Here is a 23,833-nt window from a genome sequence, read left to right as displayed (position 1 = left end):
ATCTGTCAACAGGTGTAAAATAACTTGATTCTTGAACCAATCATAAAATCTGACTTTGTAGTTTATTTCGTTCTATCTCTTTGCTTAGCCTCTTTAGTTTAGTCCTAAAATAATCAGCTAAGATCTGAAGAGATTGATTCACTGTGTCTTTAATTCAGAATCAAACCATGGATTATATTTGGTTTTAACCTGTCTCTCCTTTTTAGGTGATATAACATCTAATGCTTCTTCATATAAAACATTTCATTTCTCAATAAAATTAATATCATACTGTATAAATTATGCAATCCACCCTTCTATTTTATCATAGACTAAAATTCTGATCGATCAATTTTGCTTCTAGTAATCATATGTAACTGATGATCTCTTATTTTATTTTTCTTTACAATTGATGGTAAACTTTAAAAGACAATGATCTGGCCAGACTAACAAATTCCATGAGACACCCGTATTATTCCTATCTCTAGAACATGAGAATGCCAATAACTCTATAGAATGTCTTTTATCTTAAGAAGAGGGAAATTTAGGACAACTTAATTCAAAGTATTGTATATAATCCAATAGTTCTACTGTACAGTCTAATTGATTGGTTTCAGACAATTTTTGACATGCACAATAGAATATGAACCAAGAATAAGCGCCATCAAAAGTAGCATCAGTAGCATCACAGAGCATCACTTCTAAGTCATTTCTATTTACTGATTCTAAATGCTTAATTAAAAAGAAAAGATTTACAAATTATTATCATACCAACGCATCTAACCTAGGAAAATATAAAATTTTGCAACTTGTGGTATATAAATATGAAATTGAATCTTCCTGAATTTAAAGCTAGGTTTCAGTGATAACAATAAAACCTGCTTAATAAAGTTCTATTAGATTTCTTATTATAGAAATAACATGTGCTAACATACAGAAAGGGGGTTAGTAGGCAAGAATGCAGTCCTACTGGTTGTCTTTCATAGGGAACTAATATCTTCTCTCTACAAGAATGTATTAACTTCTGGCAATAGGTAGGTCATGTTGCAAATGACACTGTGATAAAATCCATCACTGTTCATGTCCCCACAGATAACCATGGGAAACAATCCTGTATCATTCTTTAGTGTCTATTGCAACCTCAGTCCTTCTTCACCACCATTCTTCAGTGCAAGGTTTGAGGGTCAGCATGATTTACCCAGTCACTCTGATTATTCTTTCTCTCCTTAAAGAATGACAAGAGGATGGTTTCCTGCAGTTAACCATGGTGATGGGGACAACTGTCCCCATGCAAATATCTATGGCATTTATTATGTTCTTATGTAAGCCAAGTATAGAGAAACTAAGCCATTGTGACATCCCTGATAAGTTTGGCTCTTAGGCACTGGTAGAATGAGGCATTATGACATCGCAACATTAGCTCTGGAATTTTGATACTCTGGGTTTCTGTTGGGTACTTGAGAACTGGGTTGGCCACTGCTGGAAACAGGATCATGGGCTTGATGGATCTTTGGAGAATGATACAGGGACAGAATGTGTTCCCATCCCCATGGATAACCATGGGAAGCCATCCCATGTCATTCTTTAATGTCCATCTCAACCTCAGTCCTTCTACACCATCATTCTTCAATGCAAAGTTTAAGGGTCAGTGCATGGGCCCATTCATACTCTGATTCTTATGTGAGACATGTATGGGATAATGAAGCCATTGTGACATCACTGATAAGGTTGGCCCTTAGACATTGGTGGAATGCAGCATTATGACATATCTGCTCTGGATACTAGAGACTGTCATTCTTTAGTGTCTATGTCAACCTCAGTCCTTCTACACCAGATTTCTTCAATGCAAGGCTTGAGAATTAGTGGCCCTCTCTTCTTAAAGAATGACATGGGTATGGTTTCCCATGGTTATCCATGGGGACAGGAACAGTGACAAATTTTGTCACTGTGCTATTCTTTACTTCACTTTTACAAAGGTGCAGTAGCAACTGACATTTGGCAAATGCTCTGATGCTTATTAAACCTTAATGGGTGTCAGAGCAATTACTGCAGCAGAATGTACTACCATTGTTTTGATAAAAGAGCCCTATGTCATTCCAATGCAAAGAAACATCTTAATAAGCAACTGAACTTTCAAGAAGAAAGAACGTTGAAAGGAAAACTTGATACAACTTTCATATATGATGCAAGCTTCCACAAGACCCAAAAAGATAGTATTTTTAATAGAATGACAATCAAAAAGTTAAGGATTTATCAGATGAAGAGCAAAGGAGTCACAATATGAGATGTTTTTTTTTTGGGATAAACACCTGAGTTTATAGGAATTAAAATACTACAGAATTGAAGCATTATTCAAACAAATCCAACATGCCCTTATTTCCAAATGGTTGGGAAGGATATGACCCCAAATTACACTGAAAACAGACATGAATGAGAATACAGAATGAACTAAGTGCTTTTTATATAATAATGGAATATGTAGATGGGAGGGATGGGAAAGGGGTAGGGATAAGAATTTATGTAATGTACCAATGATTATTTATAAGTGATGTACTTTTTGTTAATGTGAATGAATATATTTACCACTTAATGTAATTTTGAAAATGAATAAAGAATTAAATAAAAATAAGAATGAACTAAGTGGTCTTTATTTGCTGAAATCAACTATGTTTCTATGGTCCAGAAAATTAAATGCTTTCTAATGAATAAACTCTGTTTAGAAAAGTGTCAAAAGTTGACCACTGTATACTACTTTCAAATCTCTTTGACTGTATGTACAGATCTTTATCACATAGTCAGTTTAGACCTCTTTTTCTCAACTGTAATCATCAAAAATGAAATTCAAAATTATGTCTTGGCTACTTACTTCGAATTTACAGCCCATCTTGGAAAAACTTTAAAGGACAGAGGTTTAGTTATTTTCAAAATCTTAAAAGTTATGAGCCCTCCAATTATGATGTCCCCATCTCTATGGTAGCCTTGATTTAACCACCAATAATTAACCATCAATAATAATAACAAAATTGGAACAAGATAGCCTCCCATCTTTCAAGATCTAAAATAGCTTATCCTATAGAAGACTTGCTCTTCTTGTTCTGTGGCTGAACTTAATTTTTTATGAGGGATAATATACACATCTTTACAAACCCACTTTTTATATCTTACAGTTGTAGGCAAATAGATGTTTGCATGAATATCAAGAATACTGAAGGGACATGTGTCCTCATAGAGCTATAGTACTCCAGGGTTTAATCTCAAAGGATATATTCTTCTGATCTATATTATATACTGTAATATTAAATATAAGGTTTTTAAATATAATCTAGGTGATATGTGTAATAATACTAATCACCAGCATTACTTCTTTAATAATTTGTGTGATTGGAATTTACCAGATTTGAAAATACCTTGCAGGACAGAGCAGTTTTACTACATATAAAATATTATTTTTAATCATAGTATTTGATCTATCAGTTATTCTCTATTATCACAAATATGGGGTGATCTACTGTAACTGTTGATTTTGCTATACGAGTTAAAGAGTTCACAATATTTCTGTTATTAATACAGTATTAATACAGTATATTATTAATACAATTATTAATACAGTATATTATTAATACTGTTATTAATACAGTATTAATATTATTTCTGTTATTAATACATTAATAATTGGAAAGGTTCAGTAGGAAGTGAAATTAATGACAAAATTACAGCCATATTTAATATATTAAATATATTGTGCAGAGATATTACAGAAAGGCACTGTTTAGAAAGATATATCAAGCATATGCTGGTTACAAATGTACAGAAAGAGATAGAAATAAGCTTTAAAAATACAAAGTGGATTTAGAGACTGCTTCTGTATATGAGAGAGAAATGACAATTTACCTGCATAGGTGCTGTGAGGGCAGAGAGAGAGAGGATATACTCATGTGGATTAAAAATTGGCTGGAGCATAGGAAACAGAGTGGGGGTAAACAGTGGCGTACCTAGCATGTGTGACCCCCCCATCTGTACGAAAAACATGATTTTTAGTAACAAGCCACACGTCACACATGAGTACCTAGGAAAAGGCAGCATGTTACATACTGCAGTGAGAAGTACAACAGCAATACACCCATTGTAAAACTAAACAAGCCAGACTAGTACAGATCAATCCTGCAGTCAATCCTAACAGAAAACCATGTCTTTCGAACACACAGAACACAGAAAACATCTTCGCCTAATATGGAATGTCATCAGAAACTTACCCCTCCCCCTTTTACAAAACTGTAGTGTGGATTTTAGCCACAGTGGTAACAGCTCTGATGCTCATAGAATTCTGAGCATCAGAGCTGCTACCACCACGGCTGGTGCTAAAAAACGCTCCACAGTTTTGTAAAAGGGGGGATAAAATAGAAATACATAGACAAAAGTTAAATTGAACCAACAAGAAGCTGGACTCTGCATACAATGCAATACCACAGAAACAGTGACACACGTCTTCTAAAGCAATAAATAAATAGAAAATTTTTGTTCTACCTTTGTCTTCTCTGGTTTCTGCTTTCCTCATCTTCTTGGTAGTCTCTTCCTTCCATCCACTGTCTGCCATCTCTCTGCCCCTATATGACATCTTCTCTCCTTCTATGCCCCTTCCAGAAACTATATGCCTTCCACTCCCATCTCTCCTTTCATCCCCATTGGTCTGGTATCTGTCTCCTCTCATTCCCCCCTGCTCTGCCATCTCTCTCTCCGCTCCCTTCCTCCTGCTCTTCCCTGGTCTTCCTTCTCAATTTATTTTCTGCCTTTGTCTAAATTCTTTTTTACTATTCAGTCCTAAATTTCCCTCTTTCACTGTGTCTACCTATAGCTTGCCACCTCTTCCAGTAAACTAACTCTATCCTCTTCCCTCAATCCTGCATGTGCCCTTTTTTCTTTCTCCTCCCCACTTCCTTCCAGCATCTGCTCCCCCTTTCCTTCACACTTCCATTCAGCAGCTGTCCTTCCTCTCCCCCACACTTCCTTTCAGTGTCTGTTTCCCTCTCTCTACCCCTTCCATCTACTGTTCACCCTCTATCTCGCCCCTTCCATTCACTTCCCTCTCTGCTCTTTCTATCCAGTGTGCACCCTCTCTCTCTCTCTTCCATATGGCATCTTCCCTCTTTCTATGCTCCTTCCATAAACTATCTATCCCATGCCCCCTTCTCTCCTTTGTACATGATTGATTTCAACTCTGTCACCTCTCCATTTTTCTCTCTCTGTCACCACCCCCTCCCCTATGCTCTGGCATCTCTCTCTTCTCCTTTCTTTCCTTCCCACCTCATGTTCTGGCATCATCCCTTCCCTGATTCCCTGCATCTCTCTCCTTTCCTTTTCTTCCATCTTTCCCTCCCCCTCCATGCTCTGACATCTCCTCCTTCCTTTCCCCCTTCCTTTTCCCTTGATCTGGCATACCTTCCTCCTTCCCTCCATGCCCTGGCATTTCTTCTTCCTTCCAAGCCCTGGCATCTCCTTTCATTCCCTCCAGTTGGGTAGAGCAACACTCTCCCCAATTCTCTCCCCCTCTGCTCCCTTTCCTCCTTCTGTCACCCAAGGCCTGGTGTCCTGAACTTCTTTGGGCAGCAGCAGCATTCTCAATTCACTGCTGTTGCCGGCTTCAGGCCTTCCTCTCTGTCGGGTCCTGTCTTCATGAAAACAGGAAGTAGGCAGGATCCAGTAGAGAGGAAGGCCTGAAGCTGGCAACAGCAGCGAATTGTAAACGCTGCTGCTGCCTGAAGAAGGTAATGGAGCACCGAGGCAGACTGCTTCTCTCCCTTCCCAGTCGAACCTCCGCTGACCCTCCTATCTCTCCCCCCCAAGTGAATCTTTCCGACCTTCCCAACGAGAGCAGCAAACCTCCCTCCAGTAGCATCGGCTGCTTCACGGCTTTCTCCTGTCGGTTCAGCGTCACTGATGATGTTATCAGTGATACGGTACAGGGAGGAGAAAGCCGCGAAGCAGCTGATGCTACTGGAGGGAGGTTTGCTGCTCTCACTGGGAGGGTGGGAGCGCAACAGGGTCCAGGCCGGCTGTGCACCCCCCTAAGGCTGCACTCGGGGCGAACCATTCCCCCTTGTTACACCAGGGTAAATGGAAAATACTCGGACTGGAAGAGCGTCACCAGTGGGGTGTCACAGGGCTTGGTGCTTGGACCCGTGTTCTTCAACATCTTTATAAATGATCTGGACATTGGTTCGACAAGTGAGGTGATTAAATTTGTGGACGATATGAAGTTATTCAGAGTAGTGAAGAAGCAGGGGGATTGTGAAGATCTGCAACGTGACATAATCAGGCTCGAGGAATGGGCATCAACTTGGCAGATGAGGTTCAACGTGGATAAGTGTAAAGTGATGCATGTAGGTAACAAAAATCTCATGCACAAATACAGGATGTCGGGGGCGGTACTTGGAGAGACATCCCAGGAAAGGGAGTTCTGATCGAAAAGCTGATGAAGCCATCGGCGAAAAGGGCGAACAGAATGAAAGGAATGATAAAGAAGGGGATCATGAACAGATCAGAGAAGGATATCATGCCGCTGTACCAGGCTATGGTGCACCCTCATCTGGAGTACTGCATCCAGCACTGATCACCTTACATGAAGAAGGACAAAGTACTACTTGAAAGGGTCCAGAAAAGAGTGATTAAGATGTTTAAGGGGCTGGAGGATTTGCTGTACAGTGAAAGATTAGAGAAACTGGGCCTCTTCTCCCTCGAACACAGGAGATTGAGAGGGGACATGATTGAAACATTCAAGGTAATGAAGGGAATAGACTTAGTAGATAAGGACAGGTTGTTCATCCTCTCCAAGGTAATGAGAACGAGAGGGCACTCTCTAAAACTGGAAGAGAATAGATTTCATACGAACATAAGGAAGTTCTTCTTCACCCAGAGAATGGTAGAAAACTGGAACACTCTTCTGGAGTCTGTCATACGGGAAAACACCCTCCAGGGATTCAAGACAAAATTAGACAAGTTCCTGCTGAACCAGAATGTAAGCAGGTAGGGCTAGTCTCAGTTAGGGCGCTGGTCTTTGACCAGAGGGCCACCGTGTGAGCGGACTGCTGGGCATGATGGACCACTGGTCTGACCCAGCAGTGGCAATTCTTATGTTCTTATGTTCTTAATGGGTCCAGGGAGAGATTAAGATTAAGTTTGAGACTTGTTCTAAAAATAGAATCTATTGTTGTTAAGTACCCCTATCTTTTGTAAACTGTTGGAAACAATGGTAAATAAGGTGTGTAGGGCGTGAGAAACTGGAAAAGAAAAGAGAGAGAAACTGTCCCTCATAGACTGGAGTTACTGTTAATTTCCAGTATCACTCTTGACAATGGCTTCTGATTAACTATAACTATCTGTGCCAGAACATGCAGCTGGAGCTACTGTCCATCTTAAGCACCAGACTTTAGCACTGATAATTTAGATGTAATTTAGGCATTCTGAGGCTGATGGTGTATCTGCACTGACATCCCCCAAGATCAGATAATCTCCCATAGGCTTTTGCTGATATTGGTTAGGCAAACAGAAAATGCTGACAGCTAGCAATGTAAGGCTGGGCTGTCAATAGCCTTTTTATGGAAATGTTTGCACATACAGTACAAACATAAGATCTTGAATTCTAGACATCTACTTGTGTAACACATATAAATATTGGTCTCTAGTTATATAATTGCTCTTCACCTATGATCCTTATGATGAGTTTTCCAATATTATGAATAGAATCATTTATAGCAAAGCACTTTGTCCTTCTGTGACTTGGACTTGGAGGAAGGGCTTAAACTTTGAGGAAGGTGGAATGCAGAAGGGTCATACTATATTGAGGAATAGTGCATTAAAATGAAACAGTAACTTTTGTTTCTTATTCTGAAGCATATAGGTTATACAACATGTATGTCTACCATGTAAATATCTACTTTATTAAATAATTTAACTATATATGACATCATGTTTTTCTTCATTTTGGGGTCCTTTTATTAAGGCACACAAACTGATTTATCGTGCACTAAAGATTACCACACGCTAAATGCTAAGATGCCCATAGGAATATAAAGGAATATAAAGGATTTAGTACATGCTAATCTTTAGCACATGCTAAATTGGTTAGCATGCTTTAATAAAAGCACCCCTTTATTTCAGGTAATTCTAAATTCTTTATTGATTTTCCACACATCAAAAGTGCAAAATACAAATATGTACAAATATACATGAACAACCATTTTCCCACTCACCCACCCAATGATTAATCAATAAAAATTAATCAAAACATAAAAACGTGGAGGGGCATAATCAAAAAAAGTGTCTAAGTCCCCTTTTGGCCTAAGTCCCTAAACGTTCAACCCAGAAACAGGGAAAGTGTCCATAACCAAAACAAACGTCCATGTTTTGATTATGGCCTTCCTCTGCCTAAACGCCCAATCCCCACTACGTCTACAAGTACCCCCACAGCACGTCTACACTTTTTAGCCATAATGAAACAAAAACACGCCTAGGCCATATACGTCCAACAGAAGGGCTTTTAGGCGAAGGAGGAGCCAGTCCTTCGCCTAAAAGCTGGATTCTGTAACCGGTGTCTGTCAAAAACAACACCTGTTACAGAATCCCCCCCCAACAACGATCCAGGCAGGAGGGTGCCCAAGCCCTCCTGGCCCTGGCGACCCCCCTCCCCGCTAGTTGTTCGGGCAAGGAGGGAGCCCAAGTCCTCCTGGCCCTGGCGACCCGCCCCGCTAGTTGTTCAGGCCAGGAGGGAGCCCAAGTCCTCCTGGCCCTGGCGAACCCCCCCGCTAGTTGTTTGGGCCAGGAGGGAGCCCAAACCCTCCTGGCCACGGCGACCCTACCCCCACCCCGCACTACATTACGGGCAGGAGGGATCCCAGGCCCTACTGCCCTCAACGCAAACCCCCTGCCCCCAATGACCACCCCCCAAGAACCTCCGACTGCCCCCCAGCCGACCCGTGACCCCCCTGGCCGACCCCCACGACATCCCCACCCCCCTTCCCCATACCTTTGTTTAGTTGGCCAGACAGACGGGAGCCAAACCCGCCTGTCCAGCAGGCAGCCAATGATGGAATGAGGCTGGATTGACCCATCCGTCCCAAAGCCCCTCCTACTGGTGGGGCTTAAGGCGCCTGGGCCAATCAGAATAGGCCCGGAAGCCTTAGGCCCCTCCTGGGGGTGGGGCTTGGGGCACATGGGCCCAACCCAACCATGTGCCCAAGGCCCCACCCCCAGGAGAGGCCTAAGGCTCCCGGGCCTATTCTGATAGGCGGAACTTTGGGACGGATGGGCCAATCCGGCCTCATTCCGTCGTTGGCTGCCTGCTGGACAGGCGGGTTTGGCTCCCGTCTGTCCGGCCAACTAAACAAAGGTACGAGGAAGGGAGGTGGGGTATCGTGGGGGTCTGCCAGGGGGGTCGCAGGTCGGCTGGGGGGCGGTCGGAGGTTCTTGGGGCCCGATATTGTCAGGGAGTTGAGGAGTCGGCAGGGCAAGAGGGCTTGGGCTCCCTCTTGCCCCGATCGTGTCGGGGAGTCTGGGGGGCAATTTGCACACCAGAAAGGAAAATTCAGGCGATCGTAATTTTTCCAATTATGGGTTATCATCTGCATAGCTATCCTGGTCATAATTAGGAAAAGATGGTATTTATATTGGCCCATGGGGGCTTAATATGTAATAGTGTTCCATATATGACCACCTCATATGTCAGTGGAATTGATGCTTCCAATATGTTATTAATCTTTCCCCATATTGACTTCCAAAAGTTGAGTATCAAAGGACAATAGAACAACAGATGATCCAGTGTCCCAATGTCTAGATCACTGTTCTTCAACCGCCAGTCCGCAGACCATTGCCGGTCTGCAGGAAATTTCTGCCGGTCCGCGCAGAGCCAGCAAGATGAAGGTGACCGTTTTCAGACCTCCTGTCCCATTGTCCCCACACACAGCTTCGGGACAACGTGACTGGCGATCATTTCCTGTCCTTACCTATCATGCAAAAAAAAGCCTCCCTGCTTCCTTTCCCTTGCTCTTACCGCCCTGCTGCTGCTACTGCTAAAGCCGACAGGAAGTCTTCTTTCCAACGTCAATTCTGATGTTGGAGAGGATGTTCTGGGCCAGCCAATCGCTGCCTGGCTGACACAGAATGTCCTCTCCGACGTCAGAATTGACGTCGGAAAGAAGACTTCCTGTCGGCTTTAGCTGCAGCAGCAGGGCAATAAGAGCAGGGGAAAGGAAGGAGGGAGGTTTTTTTTGTGCAGCAGGGAAGGAAGGAAGGAGTTAGGCAGACAAGCAGGCTGGCTTTAGCTAGGGAGGGAGGGAGAGAGGTAGACAGGCAGGCAGGCTGGCTTCGGGGGTGGGGGTGGGACAAAGTGTGGAAGGCAGTAAGAGGGACATAGAAAGGAGGCACTGGGGGCACTAAAGACATGGTAAGGAGGCACTGGGGGCACTAAAGACATGGGAAGGAAGCACTGGGGGCACTAAGGACATGGGAATGAGGCACTGGGGGCACTAAGGACATAGGAAGGAGGCACTGGGGGCACTAAAGACATGGGAAGGAGGCACTGGGGGCACTAAATACATAGGAAGGGGCACTAAGGACTTGGGAAGGAGGCACTGGGGGCACTAAGGACATAGGAATGAAAGAGAGAGGGAATAGAAAGGGACAATTCTAGGGCCTGAGTGCAGAAAGAAAGAAATGAAAGAAAGGATACACAGACAGAAGGAATCACAACCAGAGACTCGTGAAATCACCAGACAGCAAAAGTAGGAAAAATGATTTTATTTTCAATTTAGTGATCAAAACGTGTCAGTTTTGAGAATTTATATCTGCTGTCTATATTTTGCACTATATTTGTCTATTTTTCTATAGTTACTGAGGTGACCGAGCTCTCAGAGATGGAGCGGAAACGGGGTTTTTCAAATTTTAGTCCTAGTAGTTTGCTGGTCCACAAAATAATTCTTTTATTTCTGCCGGTCCACGGGTGTATAAAGGTTGAAAAACACTGGTCTAGATGACAGTGCCAGCATCTATTAGGTAACTCTAATAATCTCTATTTATTTCAGGTAACTCTAATAACCTCTATTAAGAGCACAATTTCTATGTGCATGGAGGAGATCACCAGTAATGTTAACTGGAATTATCTCTTTTTCTAGAATGAAACAGTCAGTAATAGTTTGTATCTTGTCTAATCATTAACCTCTAAAGGTATGCACTTAGAAATGCATCTCTCTGCTTTACAATGAAGTATAATATTAAAAGAAAGTATAAAATATTATTTAATAAAATATGGTATGGATATTATTTTATCAAATGTTAAAAGTGTCACCTCACTTCTTTTCTCAGAGAAAATATACAACTGATCATGTATATTGGAGACCTTCTTTATTAGATGGAGTTAAATTTTGATAAAGCTTAATATTTCCTTTTGTTTGGGACAGTGCAATGATCACCAAACCTACAGGGTTTCCTATGCCATCATGCCAGAGTCTTTATCTATATTAAAGGCTGAATTTTTCTCCCCCCATTTTTTTTTTTTTTTTGCAATTACAGATTATACATATGAACTTTAAACATATTCAAATATGTGTCTACTGTTTTTGAAGATGAATGCAATTACAGAACAACCAAACACAAATTGCTTTATTTAGAATTGTATTCTTTAGGTTTTTTTTTAATGAAAATATCATCATTTTCAGACTTTTTAAGACTTTATATGTCTTGTTAGGTACTTCTTATTGTTCTTCTCAGGCCTCATAAGGATCATGTAGCATTTGGGGGTAAAAATGCAGCCAAGCAGTCCTGCACTGGAGGCCAAGATAGCAAATATCTCTACTGCTACCATGTATTTGCCTCGGGTACTCAGGTATGTTGGAATAAAAGCAACCCAGACACTGCAGAAAACCATCATACTGAAGGTAATGTGTTTGGCCTCATTGAACGTATCTGGTAAATTTCTTGCAAAGAAAGCAAAAAGAAAGCTGATACCAGAAAGCAAACCCAAATAACCCATAACACAATAAAATGCAATTATTGACCCTTCATTACATTCAATTACTATTGTTCCAATTACAGATTTAATGTTATGATATGGGAATGGGGGAGAAGTACATATCCAGATAAGGCATAGAAGGACTTGAAGAAGAGAACAGCAAAGGACTATAGAATTTGACAAAATGGGACCCATCCAGTTCCGGAGCTTACTTTTGGGCTTGGTGGCTTGGAAGGCAATGACCACAGTGATGGTTTTTGCAAGTACTGAGGATAAGGCAATGGTGAATATGATACCAAATGCAATATGTCGAAGAATGCAGGTCAGCTTATCAGGATGACCAATGAATATTAAGGAACAGCTGAAGCAGAACATGAGGGAAATGAGGAGAACATAGCTCAGACTACAGTTGTTTGCTTTCACTATGGGAGTATGCCGATATTTAATGAAGATTCTGAAAATGAAAGCACTGATTAAACAGAAGACCATACTGACAACAGTCAAAGATATTCCCAAAGGCTCCTCATAAGACAAAAATGTGATCATTTTTGGGATGCAGGCATCTCTGTTCTGATTGGACCATTGGTTCTCTGGGCATTTTATACAGTTTTCCATATCTGAAAAAAATAAAAAGAATAATGTACCCGTGTTTCCAAAACTGCATCAATATTTAAACAGTGACCATCAGATCCTAACTAGGCCACCCGTATTTTGATGCAATTCCATGCATAAACAGATTAGTTAATGAGCTGTTAGCAATCAATACATGGCATTATTTATAACTCATTTGGGTTGATATGAATATATGTTATGTCCTGTTGTATAACAAGGACTACTTAATTTTATAGCACACAACTCAAAATGGGTGTGGCCATGGGAGGAAATGGGTGGATCAAGGTATATTCCTAGAAGTTAGGTGCATTGTCAAATCAGGTTCATTTACATGCCCAATTGTCATTAATTGTTCATTGCCATTTATATCAGGTTTCAGCATATGTAAGTGCTGGCACCCACAATTAGGCACTACATCCACACTATGATAGTATTCTATAAAGCAGAACTTCCTGGTACCTAAATCTGGGTAAAAGTAAAAAAGGAGAAACAAACCCCATGATTATGAAATAGCAAGTAAAACAGTGAGGTGCAACAATGTCCCATGGAATGAGTCTATAAATTCAATCTGCCTGATATTCATACTGCAGGAGGTGACTATCTGTCTCTCATGGCCTGTGATGAAATATAAAATTCAATGCCAGCACCATAATCATTGATAAGTTCATAAATTAAATTTGTCCAATATTCAGAACACAGGACATCACTGGCTGTCTCCCAACAGTCCATGGCAAAACAGGAAATTCAATGCTGGCACTGTATCCAGTGACTAGCATTGAATTTTCAGTTTAGATTTAATCAACCGAGGATTACTCAGCTAAGCCAATATCCAGGTGGGTTTACCTGGCTGTAGAACTTAGGGCTAGATTCACTAACCTCATGGATCCTCATGCAAATGATGCAGAACGGAGGCACACCCCAAACTGACCACACGGATCACTGAAGAATAGTCCTGACGCATGCACAGACCGTTTTCTTTGCCTATAGATGGTCTGCACATGTACTTGCTTTCCTGACTTCCCTCTTTAGGAATTTAATTTTACTCTGAGTTGCACAGAATTCATCCAGTTTTGTGGAACTGTACTTTTAAGGTGCTTCATTCTGAGGATCGATGAGTTTTTCTGAGACTTTTGCAGCTGCACTGGTTGCCAATGGAAGCAAGAGTACTTTTCAAATTTGCTTGTATTTGCTATAAGATGTTATTTGGATTAGTTCTGCTATATCTCCTCTCTCATTTTGAATTGTACCGTTCAATTAGGCCTACTCGGCATACTGGTATATTTACTTTTCCTAATCCCTAAAATTGCCATTATAAAAAAATATTTTGATCGATCTTTGGCTTATCAAGCAGGTAAAGTTCAAGTATGGTTAGATGACCTGATTCAACTATCTGCACCTTATTGCGCCTTTAGAAAATTGGTTAAGACCTATTTGTTCAAAAAATTTGTTACTTGATTGATGACTATTTCATAGTTTCCTATTGTATTTTTCACTATTGAAAGATTGTGCTGCTTTTCTGTGTGCTTTGTCCAGCCCTCTTTATTCTGTGAACTGCCTAGAACTTTTTGGGTGTTGGTGATATTGAAAAATAAAGTTATTATTATCATTAATCACCACTCTCCCCCTTCCCTTTCCCCTTTTCTGCCGCTCGCTTTCTCCATCCCCCTTCACCATAGTGCAGCCCCCACTTTTAACCAGTGGGTTAAAAGCACAGATTAAAAGCATGAGTGAAAAGCATGGGCTCGCAGAGTTTTTAAAAGGGGCTTCAGAGCAGGTAATGGAGTTTGGTCGCCAGAGGGAATTCTTTTCTTCCATTATTCCTCCTTACCTCCATGACCTTCCTCCATGACCATGCAGCTAGCATTGGTTTCCTTGATATGCTACTAGCTTTGCACTGGGCTAATGGAGCAGGGCAGCAGAGAACTGAGAGCATGGCAACAAAGCATGGCGCTTTTGATTGTTTTTTAATTTTTGATGTTGGGATTTCATGGCAGGACAGTCGGCAGTGATGTGAGCAACTGGTCCTCAGCAGTCACTCAAGTTAGGATTGGACAGCCCAATCGGTGTTCCTTCGTTGTTTTAATGAATCGCTGCCTTCCTACTTATACATGCATTTTTCCTTATTTGCATGTACGGATTGGATCAGGCACAGATTGGATCGGGAGTAAGGATAGTGAATCGGGTCGTGGTTGAAAAGAGGTCAGGACATGATCAGTGTCCTTAGTGAATCTAGCCCTTAGGTGTCAAGCCTCTGAATGTTGTCAGTTAACGGCTATGTCACTGACATAACAGGTCACAGGGCTATATGCTAAATGGCATGTTTAGTTGGAGATAGCTACTGAATATCGAATATTGTGAAATAGCTGTTGTGTTGTTTTGTTGGCCCTGAGCCATTCCCAGTAGGTTAAATAGTGCTGAATATCTGATCTAATATCTTTATTATAATGTGATGTTGATATAGTAGAACTTGAGGCTTGATTTGAAATGACAGTGCTTCAATGATACTGCCTACATCAGGATTCCAATCCCCTATGAGTATGAATCACATCTATATCACTATGGGGGTCATAAAAAAAAAACCATAAAATAAATGTATAAAGTATCATGTGAATGTTTTTCTCACTAAAAATGCCCAAATCACTATTTTCAAAAAACATATTTTAGACATTTTTCTAAGCTTCATCTCCTATTCATTTAAATTTGAAGGCATATTTTGTATTGGTTTAGGATTTGAATGTCTTGGTAGTGATGATGAAACATTTAACAAAACATCCAGGGCACCATTTAGATGTTTGGGGCTAGACCTATTTTAAAAATTAATAAGGGACAAAGGGTATCCAAACTGACCGAATGCCCACTAGAGGAATTAAAGCATTACCCCTTAGTCTACCAGGGTTCACTGACCCTCTTCTACCATCCAAAGATGTAAAAGAAACATTATATACCAGTCTGTATGACAGCTTCAGATGGCCGCACTGACATCTCAGCAGAGCAGAGAGGTACTGCACATAAAATGATTCAGGTACACATCTTACCATAACTCACTAATATTATATGGTGAGTCCTCTAAAAAAACCACCCAAAATCAATTGTATCTACATAATGGTGACTCCTATTATAATAATAATAGCTTTATTTATATCCCGTCATACCTTTCAGTTCAAGACAATGTACAATAAGGTGCTGATAAAAGTGAGTTAAGGTTATGTTGTTGGACAGCATTGGAGGTGGGAGGGGAAACGTGTAAGAAGTGGTAGGTGTTGAGCTATTTTGGAGGGCCAGACAAATTTGTTGAATAAGTGTGTTTTTAGTGATTTTCTGAATATGTGCTTTGTTAGTGAATTCTGGATTAGGTCACTTAGGGTGTTGTTCCATATCCCTGCTTGTAAGGCAAGAGTCCTGTTGAAGAATCTTTTGAATCAGCATCCTTTGGGGGAGGGGAATATAAACAGGAGTGTTCTGCATGGGAAGCATAAGGGCTATTGTTGTGGTGTACAGGTGGGTACAATCAGTTTTGGGTAGCTTTAATTGGCAACAATTTAGATTTGCACATACATCTTGCTAAGTGCAAATCTTATAGGGTGCAGCTCAAAAGGGGGAGTGACTATGGGAGGGGCATAGGCAGATCAAGGGTGTTCACAAAGAATGCATGCAGTATTACTGAGCACCAGGGATACACATCTAATTTACACACCAAGATTTACACCAGCTTTCAGTTGGTGTGGTTCCTCATACCAAAGTTTGGTGAGGAAATTGACTCTAAGCACTATTCTATGTATAGACAGCAAAGAACTCAAAGTGCCATTTATATAATAGCTCAGTGCATGAATTTTTTTGTGGGTTTTCAGTGCCCTTAACTACTCAATCTAATCCAAGTTTTTCTTCACGGGTGGTGGACACCTGGAATGCGCTATCAGAGAGCGTGATAGGACAGAGTACGGTATTAGGGTTCAAGAAGGGATTTGACAATTTTCTGGAGGAAAAGGGTATAGAGGAGTATAGATAGAGGACTACTACACAGGTCCTGGACCTGTTGGGCCGCCACGCGAGTAGACTGCTGGGCATGATGGCCTCTGGTCTGATCCAGCAGAGGCACTTCTTATGTTCTTATGTTCAATGTATATAAAGGGCAAAAATCTAGCAATACATTATTCTATAAAGATGTGTGTATCTTCCATATTCCATATTTTAGAGGTGAGCATACAAATTTTATGGCTTACAATAAGGATTGGCTTGAATTGGATGTATTGCATTTGATATATCCCTTGAACATAAGTATTAAGTAGTTTACCGTACTAATACATAGGTATTTTGAGCTATCCTCTCTGTCCCAAATGGGCTCACAATCTAATTAAAGCACCCAAGAGAAGACATCACTTATATAACTGAGATATACAGTATATTAAGAAGGAAGGAAAGAATAAAATATCCCAGGGAAAATTTAAAACATTGGTAACAAAATCCCCAAAAGATCTAAGAAAATGAAGTATTATGATTATATTGTATGGGAAATAGAATAGTTAAAATATCAATATGAATTTATAGATATTAATATCAGGAAAATGAAAAAGATTAAAAATTTAACTAAACTTAAACACAAAAGCCTGGCTAAAATTGAAAATATAAGACTTAACGTTCAAAATGCAGGGGATAAATGGGTTTATAATGTGTACTTCCTTTGTTAGCTTTATCCATTTTCCTTTGGATTAAACATCTTTATAATGTGTAGCAATCCACAGGCAATTAACGTGCCACATACCACTCACCACTTTGGCTGGAGATCTCTCCATCTGGACAGGGAATACAGTCATAGCAGCAGATGGGCTTTTCTTTACTAGTCAATTTCCTGAAGCCTGGAGGACAGCTCAGGCTGCATTTGGACTGTGGAGGACCCTAATAATAAGAGATCAATTTGAGTATCGTAAGAACATAAGAGTTGCCATTCTGGGAAGATGTGGTATATTTAGATTTTAGCAAAACCTTTGATACAGATGTCTAATAAATAAACTGAATGCTCTTGGAATCATCCCCAAAGTGACAGGCTAGGATAGGAACTGGTTAAATGGAAGATGACAGAAAGTAGTAGTCAATGAAGATATGAGGAAAGGGATGTTACCAGTGGTGTGCCTCAAGGTTCTGTTCTTGGGCATGTTCTTTTTAACATTTTTATACTCATTATTGCTGAAAGGCTGTCGGGTAAGATTTGTCTCTTTATGGATGATACCAAAATCTGCAATAGAGTAGACACCCAGAATGGTGTGAATAACAAGGAGAAAGACCTAGCAAAGCTTGAAGAATGGTTTGAAATTTGGCAGCTAAAATTAAATGCTAATAAATGCAAGCTCATGTATTTGGGCTGCAAAAACCCATAAGGAACAGTACAGTTTAGGGGGTGAAAAATTTATGTGCATGACAGAAGAGTGGGACTTGGGTGTGATGATCTTAAGATAGCCAAACAGGTTGAAAAGTTGATGGAAAAAGCTAGAAGGATGCTAGGATACATAGGAAGAGGTATAGCCAGTAGGAAAAAGGAGGTATTGATGCACAAAGAGAAGAGGAGCAGCGTGCTGAAAGAGGAAGGGAGGAAAAGCATTGGCAGGAAGCGCTGAGAAGGAGGCAGAAAGGATCAGACAAGAACCGACAGCTTGGGGCAGAGGCAAGAGTTCACTCCGCTCACCCCACCGCGTCAGGGGCAGCACCAAGCTCCCCCTTAAAAGGGGAGGAGCCAACGGCGCAAAGCCATTCAGCGAGCGACGAAGGCGAGTGGCAAAGGTGCTCGCCTTAACAAGAGCGCCTTTGTGAAGGGCCTCAAGAAGGGCCAAGTCACTACAACCAAAAAGGGCCAAGTCACTTCATCCAAGAACACCAGGGAAGGACAGAAAGGTAAAGAAGTAGCAAGCAAAGAAGGAAGGAAGAAGCAGGCACAGAAGAAACAAACACACACAAGCAAAAGTAAGGTAAGGTAGAGCAAAGACAGCACACACAAGCAAAAGGCAGCAAGGCAAAGAAGTGGCAGGCACAGAAGGTAAGGGGGAAGCAGACACAGAAGGAATACACACACATTGGCACAGAAGGTAAGGGGGAGGCAGACACAGAAGGAACACACACACACAAGGAAGAAGTGGGTACAGAAGAGACCACACCAGTACACTAATAAAGAATACTTCAAATAGGCGGACAGCAATAGAAGCAGAGGGAATCCAGAGGATGAAATTCTCAGTGTACTGCATGGACTGCCATATGTACGATTACCTCCCCTCAGGGAGGCTGTCATAGGTATGCAGTCGGTGTCAGGAGCTGAAAAGTTAGTCGACTGAAGTACAGGATTCACAAACTGGAGGGACTCTACATCGTGGAAGACCCATTCAGGACAGAAGACCCGCTCAGGATAAATGAAGATGCGTAGAGAGAGAGGCTCGAGGAACAAGTCAGGGAGCTAGAGGAGTTCATTGAAGAGGCCTACAGGAGGGTGGAAGAATGAGAACAAGAACACCTTAGGAAGGACTAAAATACACCCACAAAGAATGGAGGACAAGAGAAATCGGACCCCAAGGAAGAAGAAGCCCATGGAAGAACTCCACAGGAAGGGGATACAAGGTCTTGCTGGGGCCCAGAAGGGGAAGCAGTAAAGCACACCAAGGACACAGACCTGCATTCAGAGCGAAGTCTGAAAAAGGGAAGGTCTGCAATCCTAGTGGTTGACTCAATCCTAAGGCAAGTAGACAGCCACATCGCAGGAGGGAGCGATGATCAGCTGGTGACCTGCCTTCCAGGAGCAAGAACGAAAGATGTAGTTGACAGAATTGAAAGGATCCTAGAAGGGGCAGAGACATAAGAGACTGCAGTGATGATCCACATCGGAACAAACAATGTCGGTAGGAGGGACTACAGCAGGAACACACTAATCGATCAGTTCAAGATGCTGGGAAGGAAGTTGAAGTTGAGGATTCAGAGGATAGCATTTTCGGAGATCCTACCAGTACCAAGGTCAGACGTGAAGAGAAAGACGGACCTACAATCAATAAATGCCTGGATGCGGAGATGGTGTGAGGAGGAAGGATTTCACTTAATGAGGAACTGAACTACATTTTGGGGCAAGAACAAGCTCTTCAGGAGGGACGGACTACACCTGAGCACAACTGGGACAAGACTTCTAGCAAACAACTTCAAGAGAGGCATAGACCAGGCTTTAAATTAAAAAGAAGGGGAAAGCTGACAGTCTACCAGGAGTTGATGGTTCGGAAGAAGGTATCCTGAGAAGATACCAAATGAGAAAAATCCAGGGAAGACACTTCAGGCAAACAACAAGAGTTGACGGACCAAGAAGATGATAAGAAGAACATAACCCGGGGGATGATAAAGTGGACAAAACTCAGGGGGAAGATAAAGTGGACAAATACCAAGAGTTGACACGGCAAGAAAAGGATGATAAGAAGGATGTAGCACAGGACAAGGAAATGAAGACAAGAAAATACTAGGGCTTAAATTGCATGTATACAAATGCGAGGAGCCTAAGGAACAAAATGGGGGAATTGGAAGTCATGGCCATAAAAGAGAACCTAGACATCACTGGGGTCTCTGAAACATGGTGGAATGAGGAAAACAAATGGGACACAGTACTGCCGGGGTACAAATTCTATCACAAAGATAGGTCAGATCAGAAAGGAGGAGGAATAGCCCTATACATCAAGGATAGCATACACTCGAACAGAGTGGATGCAGTGGCAGCAAACGACAAACTGGAATCACTATGGGTTAAAAAACCAGGAAGGAATGCACCTGAGTTAAGAATGGGCCTGTACTATCGTCCAACTGGGCAGACCAAAGAAAATGATGAAGAAATGGAACCCGAAATGAGAAGGGAATGCAAAAATGGTAACACCATTGTCATGGGAGACTTCAATTATCCCGGGATAGACTGGAATCTTGTAAACTCCAGATGCGCTAGGGAAATCGGATTCCTGGAGGCAAGCCAGGACTGCTTAATGGAGCAGTTGGTCAGAGAACCGACAAGAGGGAATGCAACTCTGGAACTGATCCTAAATGGGCTCAATGGACCTGCAAAGGAAGTGAAAGTAGTGGGACCATTAGGAAACAGTGATCACAATATGATCCAATTCAAATTCGATGCAGGGATTTCGAAGGGGAAGAGAACCACAACAACTTTTAACTTCAAGAAAGGAAACTACGAAGCGATGAGGGCAATGGTAGGAAAGAAACTAAGGAACAGCTTAAAGAAATCACAGACTGTGGAGAAAGCCTAGTCTTTATTTAAAGACACAGTGAACACTGCGCAAAATCTGTATATCCCCAGATTTAGAAAAGGATGCAAAAAGGACTGAACAAATGAGCTGGCATGGATAACTAAGGAAGTGAAGAAAGCAATAGGAGATAAGAAAAAGTCATTCCAGAAGTGGAAAAAGGACAAAACTGGGGAAAACTGGAAAGAGCACAGGAAGCTTCAAAAAGAATGGTTAGAAGAACATGGTTAGAAGAGCGTGGTTAGAAGAGCAAAAAGAGAATATAAAGAGAGGCTAGCCAAGGAGGCATAAAATTTCAAACCATTCTTCAGATATGTTAAAGGGAAGCAGCCGGCATGAGAGGAGGTGGGACCGCTGGATGACGGAAATAGGAAAGGAGTAGTGAAGGAGGAAAAAGAAGTGGCGGATAGATTAAACATGTTCTTTTCATCAGTTTTTACAAAGAGGACACATCCAGGGTGCCAGAACCTGAAAGGATCTTTAAAGGTGATCAGGCAGAAAAGTTAAGATCCATGGAGGTAAGCCTCGAGGACGTGCTCAAGCAGATAGACAGATTAAAAGCTGACAAATCTCCGGGCCTGGACGGAATCCACCCTAGGGTATTGAAAGCGCTAAAAGTGGAATAGCGGAGTTACTGCAGCAGGTTTGTAACCTATCCCTGAAAACAGGGGTGATCCTAGAGGATTGGAAGATAGCAAATGTTACACCCATCTTTAAAAAAGGTTCAAGAGGAGACCCAGGGAACTACAGACTGGTAAGTCTGACATCAGTCCCAGGGAAGATGTTGGAAGCACTGATAAAAGTCAGAATCGATGAGCATCTAGAAAAGAATAAACTGATGAACACAACCCAACATGACTTCAGCAAAGGAAGATTGTGCCTAACGAACTTATTACACTTCTTCGAAGGAGTAAACAAGCGAATGGACGAAGGAGCCCCATAGACATTGTATACTTGGATTTCTAAAAAGCCTTCGACAAGGTACCACATGAACACCTTCTATGGAAACTAAAGAGCCATGGGGTGGAAGGGGATATACATAGATGGATCAAAAACTGGTTGGTGGGTAGGAAGCAAAGGGTAGGAGTGAAGGACCACTACTCGGACTGGAGAGGGGTCACGAGTGGTGTCCCATAGGGATCGGTACTCGGACCACTGCTGTTCAATGTTTTCATAAATGACATAGAAACATGTCTGAAGTGCGAAGTTATAAAATTTGCAGATGACACAAAACTATTTAGTGGGGTTAGGAGCAAAGAGGACTGTGAAGATTTACAAAGGGACCTGAACAAACTGGGAGAGTGGGCGAATAAATGGAAGTTGAAGTTTTAATGTAGAGAAATACAAAGTCTTGCATGTAGGACACAGAAACCCGATATACAGCTATGCAATGGAGGGGCTGATAATGGGTGAGAGTACCTTGAGAAAGACTTAGGGGTAATGGTAGACAGATCAATGAAGCCGTCAGCGCAGTGCGCAGCGGTCTCAAAAAAGGCGAACAGAATGCTAGTTATAATCAAGAAGGGTATTACAACCAGAACAGCAGAAGTTATCCTGCCACTATATCGGGCAATGGTGCGCCCGCATCTGGAGTCCAATTCTTGTCGCCGTAGCTTAAAAAGGATATGGCGATACTCGAGAGGGTTCAGAGGAGAGTGACGTGACTGATAAAGGGTATGGAAAACCTTACATATGCCAAAAGATTGGAGAAACTGGGCCTCTTTTCCTTGGAGAAGAGGAGGCTTAGAGGGGACATGATAGAGACTTACAAGATCATGAAGGGCATGGAGAAAGTAGAGAGGGACAGTTTTTTCAAAATTTCAAAAAATACAAGAACGAGGAGGTATTCAGAAAAGTTAAGAGGGGACAGATTCAGAACCAATACTAGGAAGTTCTTCTTCACCCAGAGGGTGGTGGACACCTGGAATGCACTTCCAGAGGGTGTGATATGACAGAGTACGCCACAGGGTTTCAAGAAGGGTTTAGATTAATTCCTGAAGGATAAGGGGATTGAAGGGTATAGATAGAGGATTAGATAATTTCCTGAAGGAAAAGGGGATTGAGGGGTACTAATAGAGAATTACTATGTGGGTCCTTGACCTGATGGGCCGTCGCGCAAGTATACTGCTGGGCAGGATGGACCTCTGGTCTGACCCAGCAGAGGCACTGCTTATGTCCTTATGTCCCTTGTATAAGACTCTGGTGAGACCTCATTTGGAATATTGTATAGAATTCTGGAGACTGTAACTTCAAATATATAGAAAGGATGTAGTCAGTTAGGAGGAAGGCTACTAAAATGGTGTGTGGTCTTCATCATAAGGCATATGGGGACAGACTTAAAGATCACAATATGTATATTAGAGGAAAGGTGGGAGAAGGGAGATATGATAGAGATGTTTAAATACCTATGTGGCGTAAATCTGCATGAGCTGAGTCTCTTTCATTTGAAAGGAAGCGCTGGAATGAGATGACAGGATGAAGTTAAGAGGTAAAAGGCTCAGGAATAATCTAACGAAATACTTTTTTACAGAAATGGTGGTAGATGAATGGAACAGTCTCCCAGAAGAAGTGGTGGAGACAGAGACTGTCTGAATTTAATAAGGCATGGGATAGGCACGTAGGATATCTTAGAGAGAGAGAAAGAGATAATGGTTATTGTGGATGGGCAGACTAGATGGACCATTTGGCCTTTATCTGTCATTATGTTTCTAAGAAATCTACTTTTAAAAAAAGAATTCTGAAATTAGTTTCTATTTGGAATATGAGGGCTTTCATTTCATCTAATATACACATCTTGTCTCTTTTGATTCATTGACTGACAGGATTTTCACCCAACCAGGCTTTACACATCGCTGCGATCAACTCATTCCCTGCCAAAATTCCTCCTCCAGGCACAATGGAGCAGTACTTTTAAAGGTTTATAAATCTCCATTCACTCATTCTGTTTCAGTGGCGTGAGCAGAAAATATTTTACCCTTTCCTT

The 23,833-nt window shown here is 41.6% G+C and overlaps 2 protein-coding genes across 2 annotated transcripts in view; both read right to left on the bottom strand.

The window, feature by feature from the left end:
- LOC117346169 (vomeronasal type-2 receptor 26-like) overlaps positions 1-2,863 on the bottom strand; it is a 38,988-nt gene extending 36,125 nt beyond the window's left edge. The window contains exons 1-2 of the mRNA XM_033915573.1: positions 2,846-2,863; positions 629-711 (exon numbers count right to left, since the gene is read on the bottom strand). Coding sequence (XP_033771464.1) covers positions 629-711; positions 2,846-2,863 — 101 coding nt within the window. The remainder of the gene's footprint in view (positions 1-628; positions 712-2,845) is intronic.
- Positions 2,864-11,689: 8,826 nt separating this feature from the next.
- The window catches only part of LOC117346168 (vomeronasal type-2 receptor 26-like), an 89,149-nt gene continuing 77,005 nt past the window's right edge, over positions 11,690-23,833 (bottom strand). The window contains exons 5-6 of the mRNA XM_033915572.1: positions 17,356-17,482; positions 11,690-12,594 (exon numbers count right to left, since the gene is read on the bottom strand). Coding sequence (XP_033771463.1) covers positions 11,690-12,594; positions 17,356-17,482 — 1,032 coding nt within the window. The remainder of the gene's footprint in view (positions 12,595-17,355; positions 17,483-23,833) is intronic.

This window comes from Geotrypetes seraphini, chromosome 12 (genome assembly GCF_902459505.1).
Source record: "Geotrypetes seraphini chromosome 12, aGeoSer1.1, whole genome shotgun sequence".
In the NCBI taxonomy this organism is placed as follows: Eukaryota; Metazoa; Chordata; class Amphibia; order Gymnophiona; family Dermophiidae; genus Geotrypetes; species Geotrypetes seraphini.
Note: the sequence above shows the minus strand (reverse complement) of the source record. Positions and strands in the feature narration are given on the sequence as shown.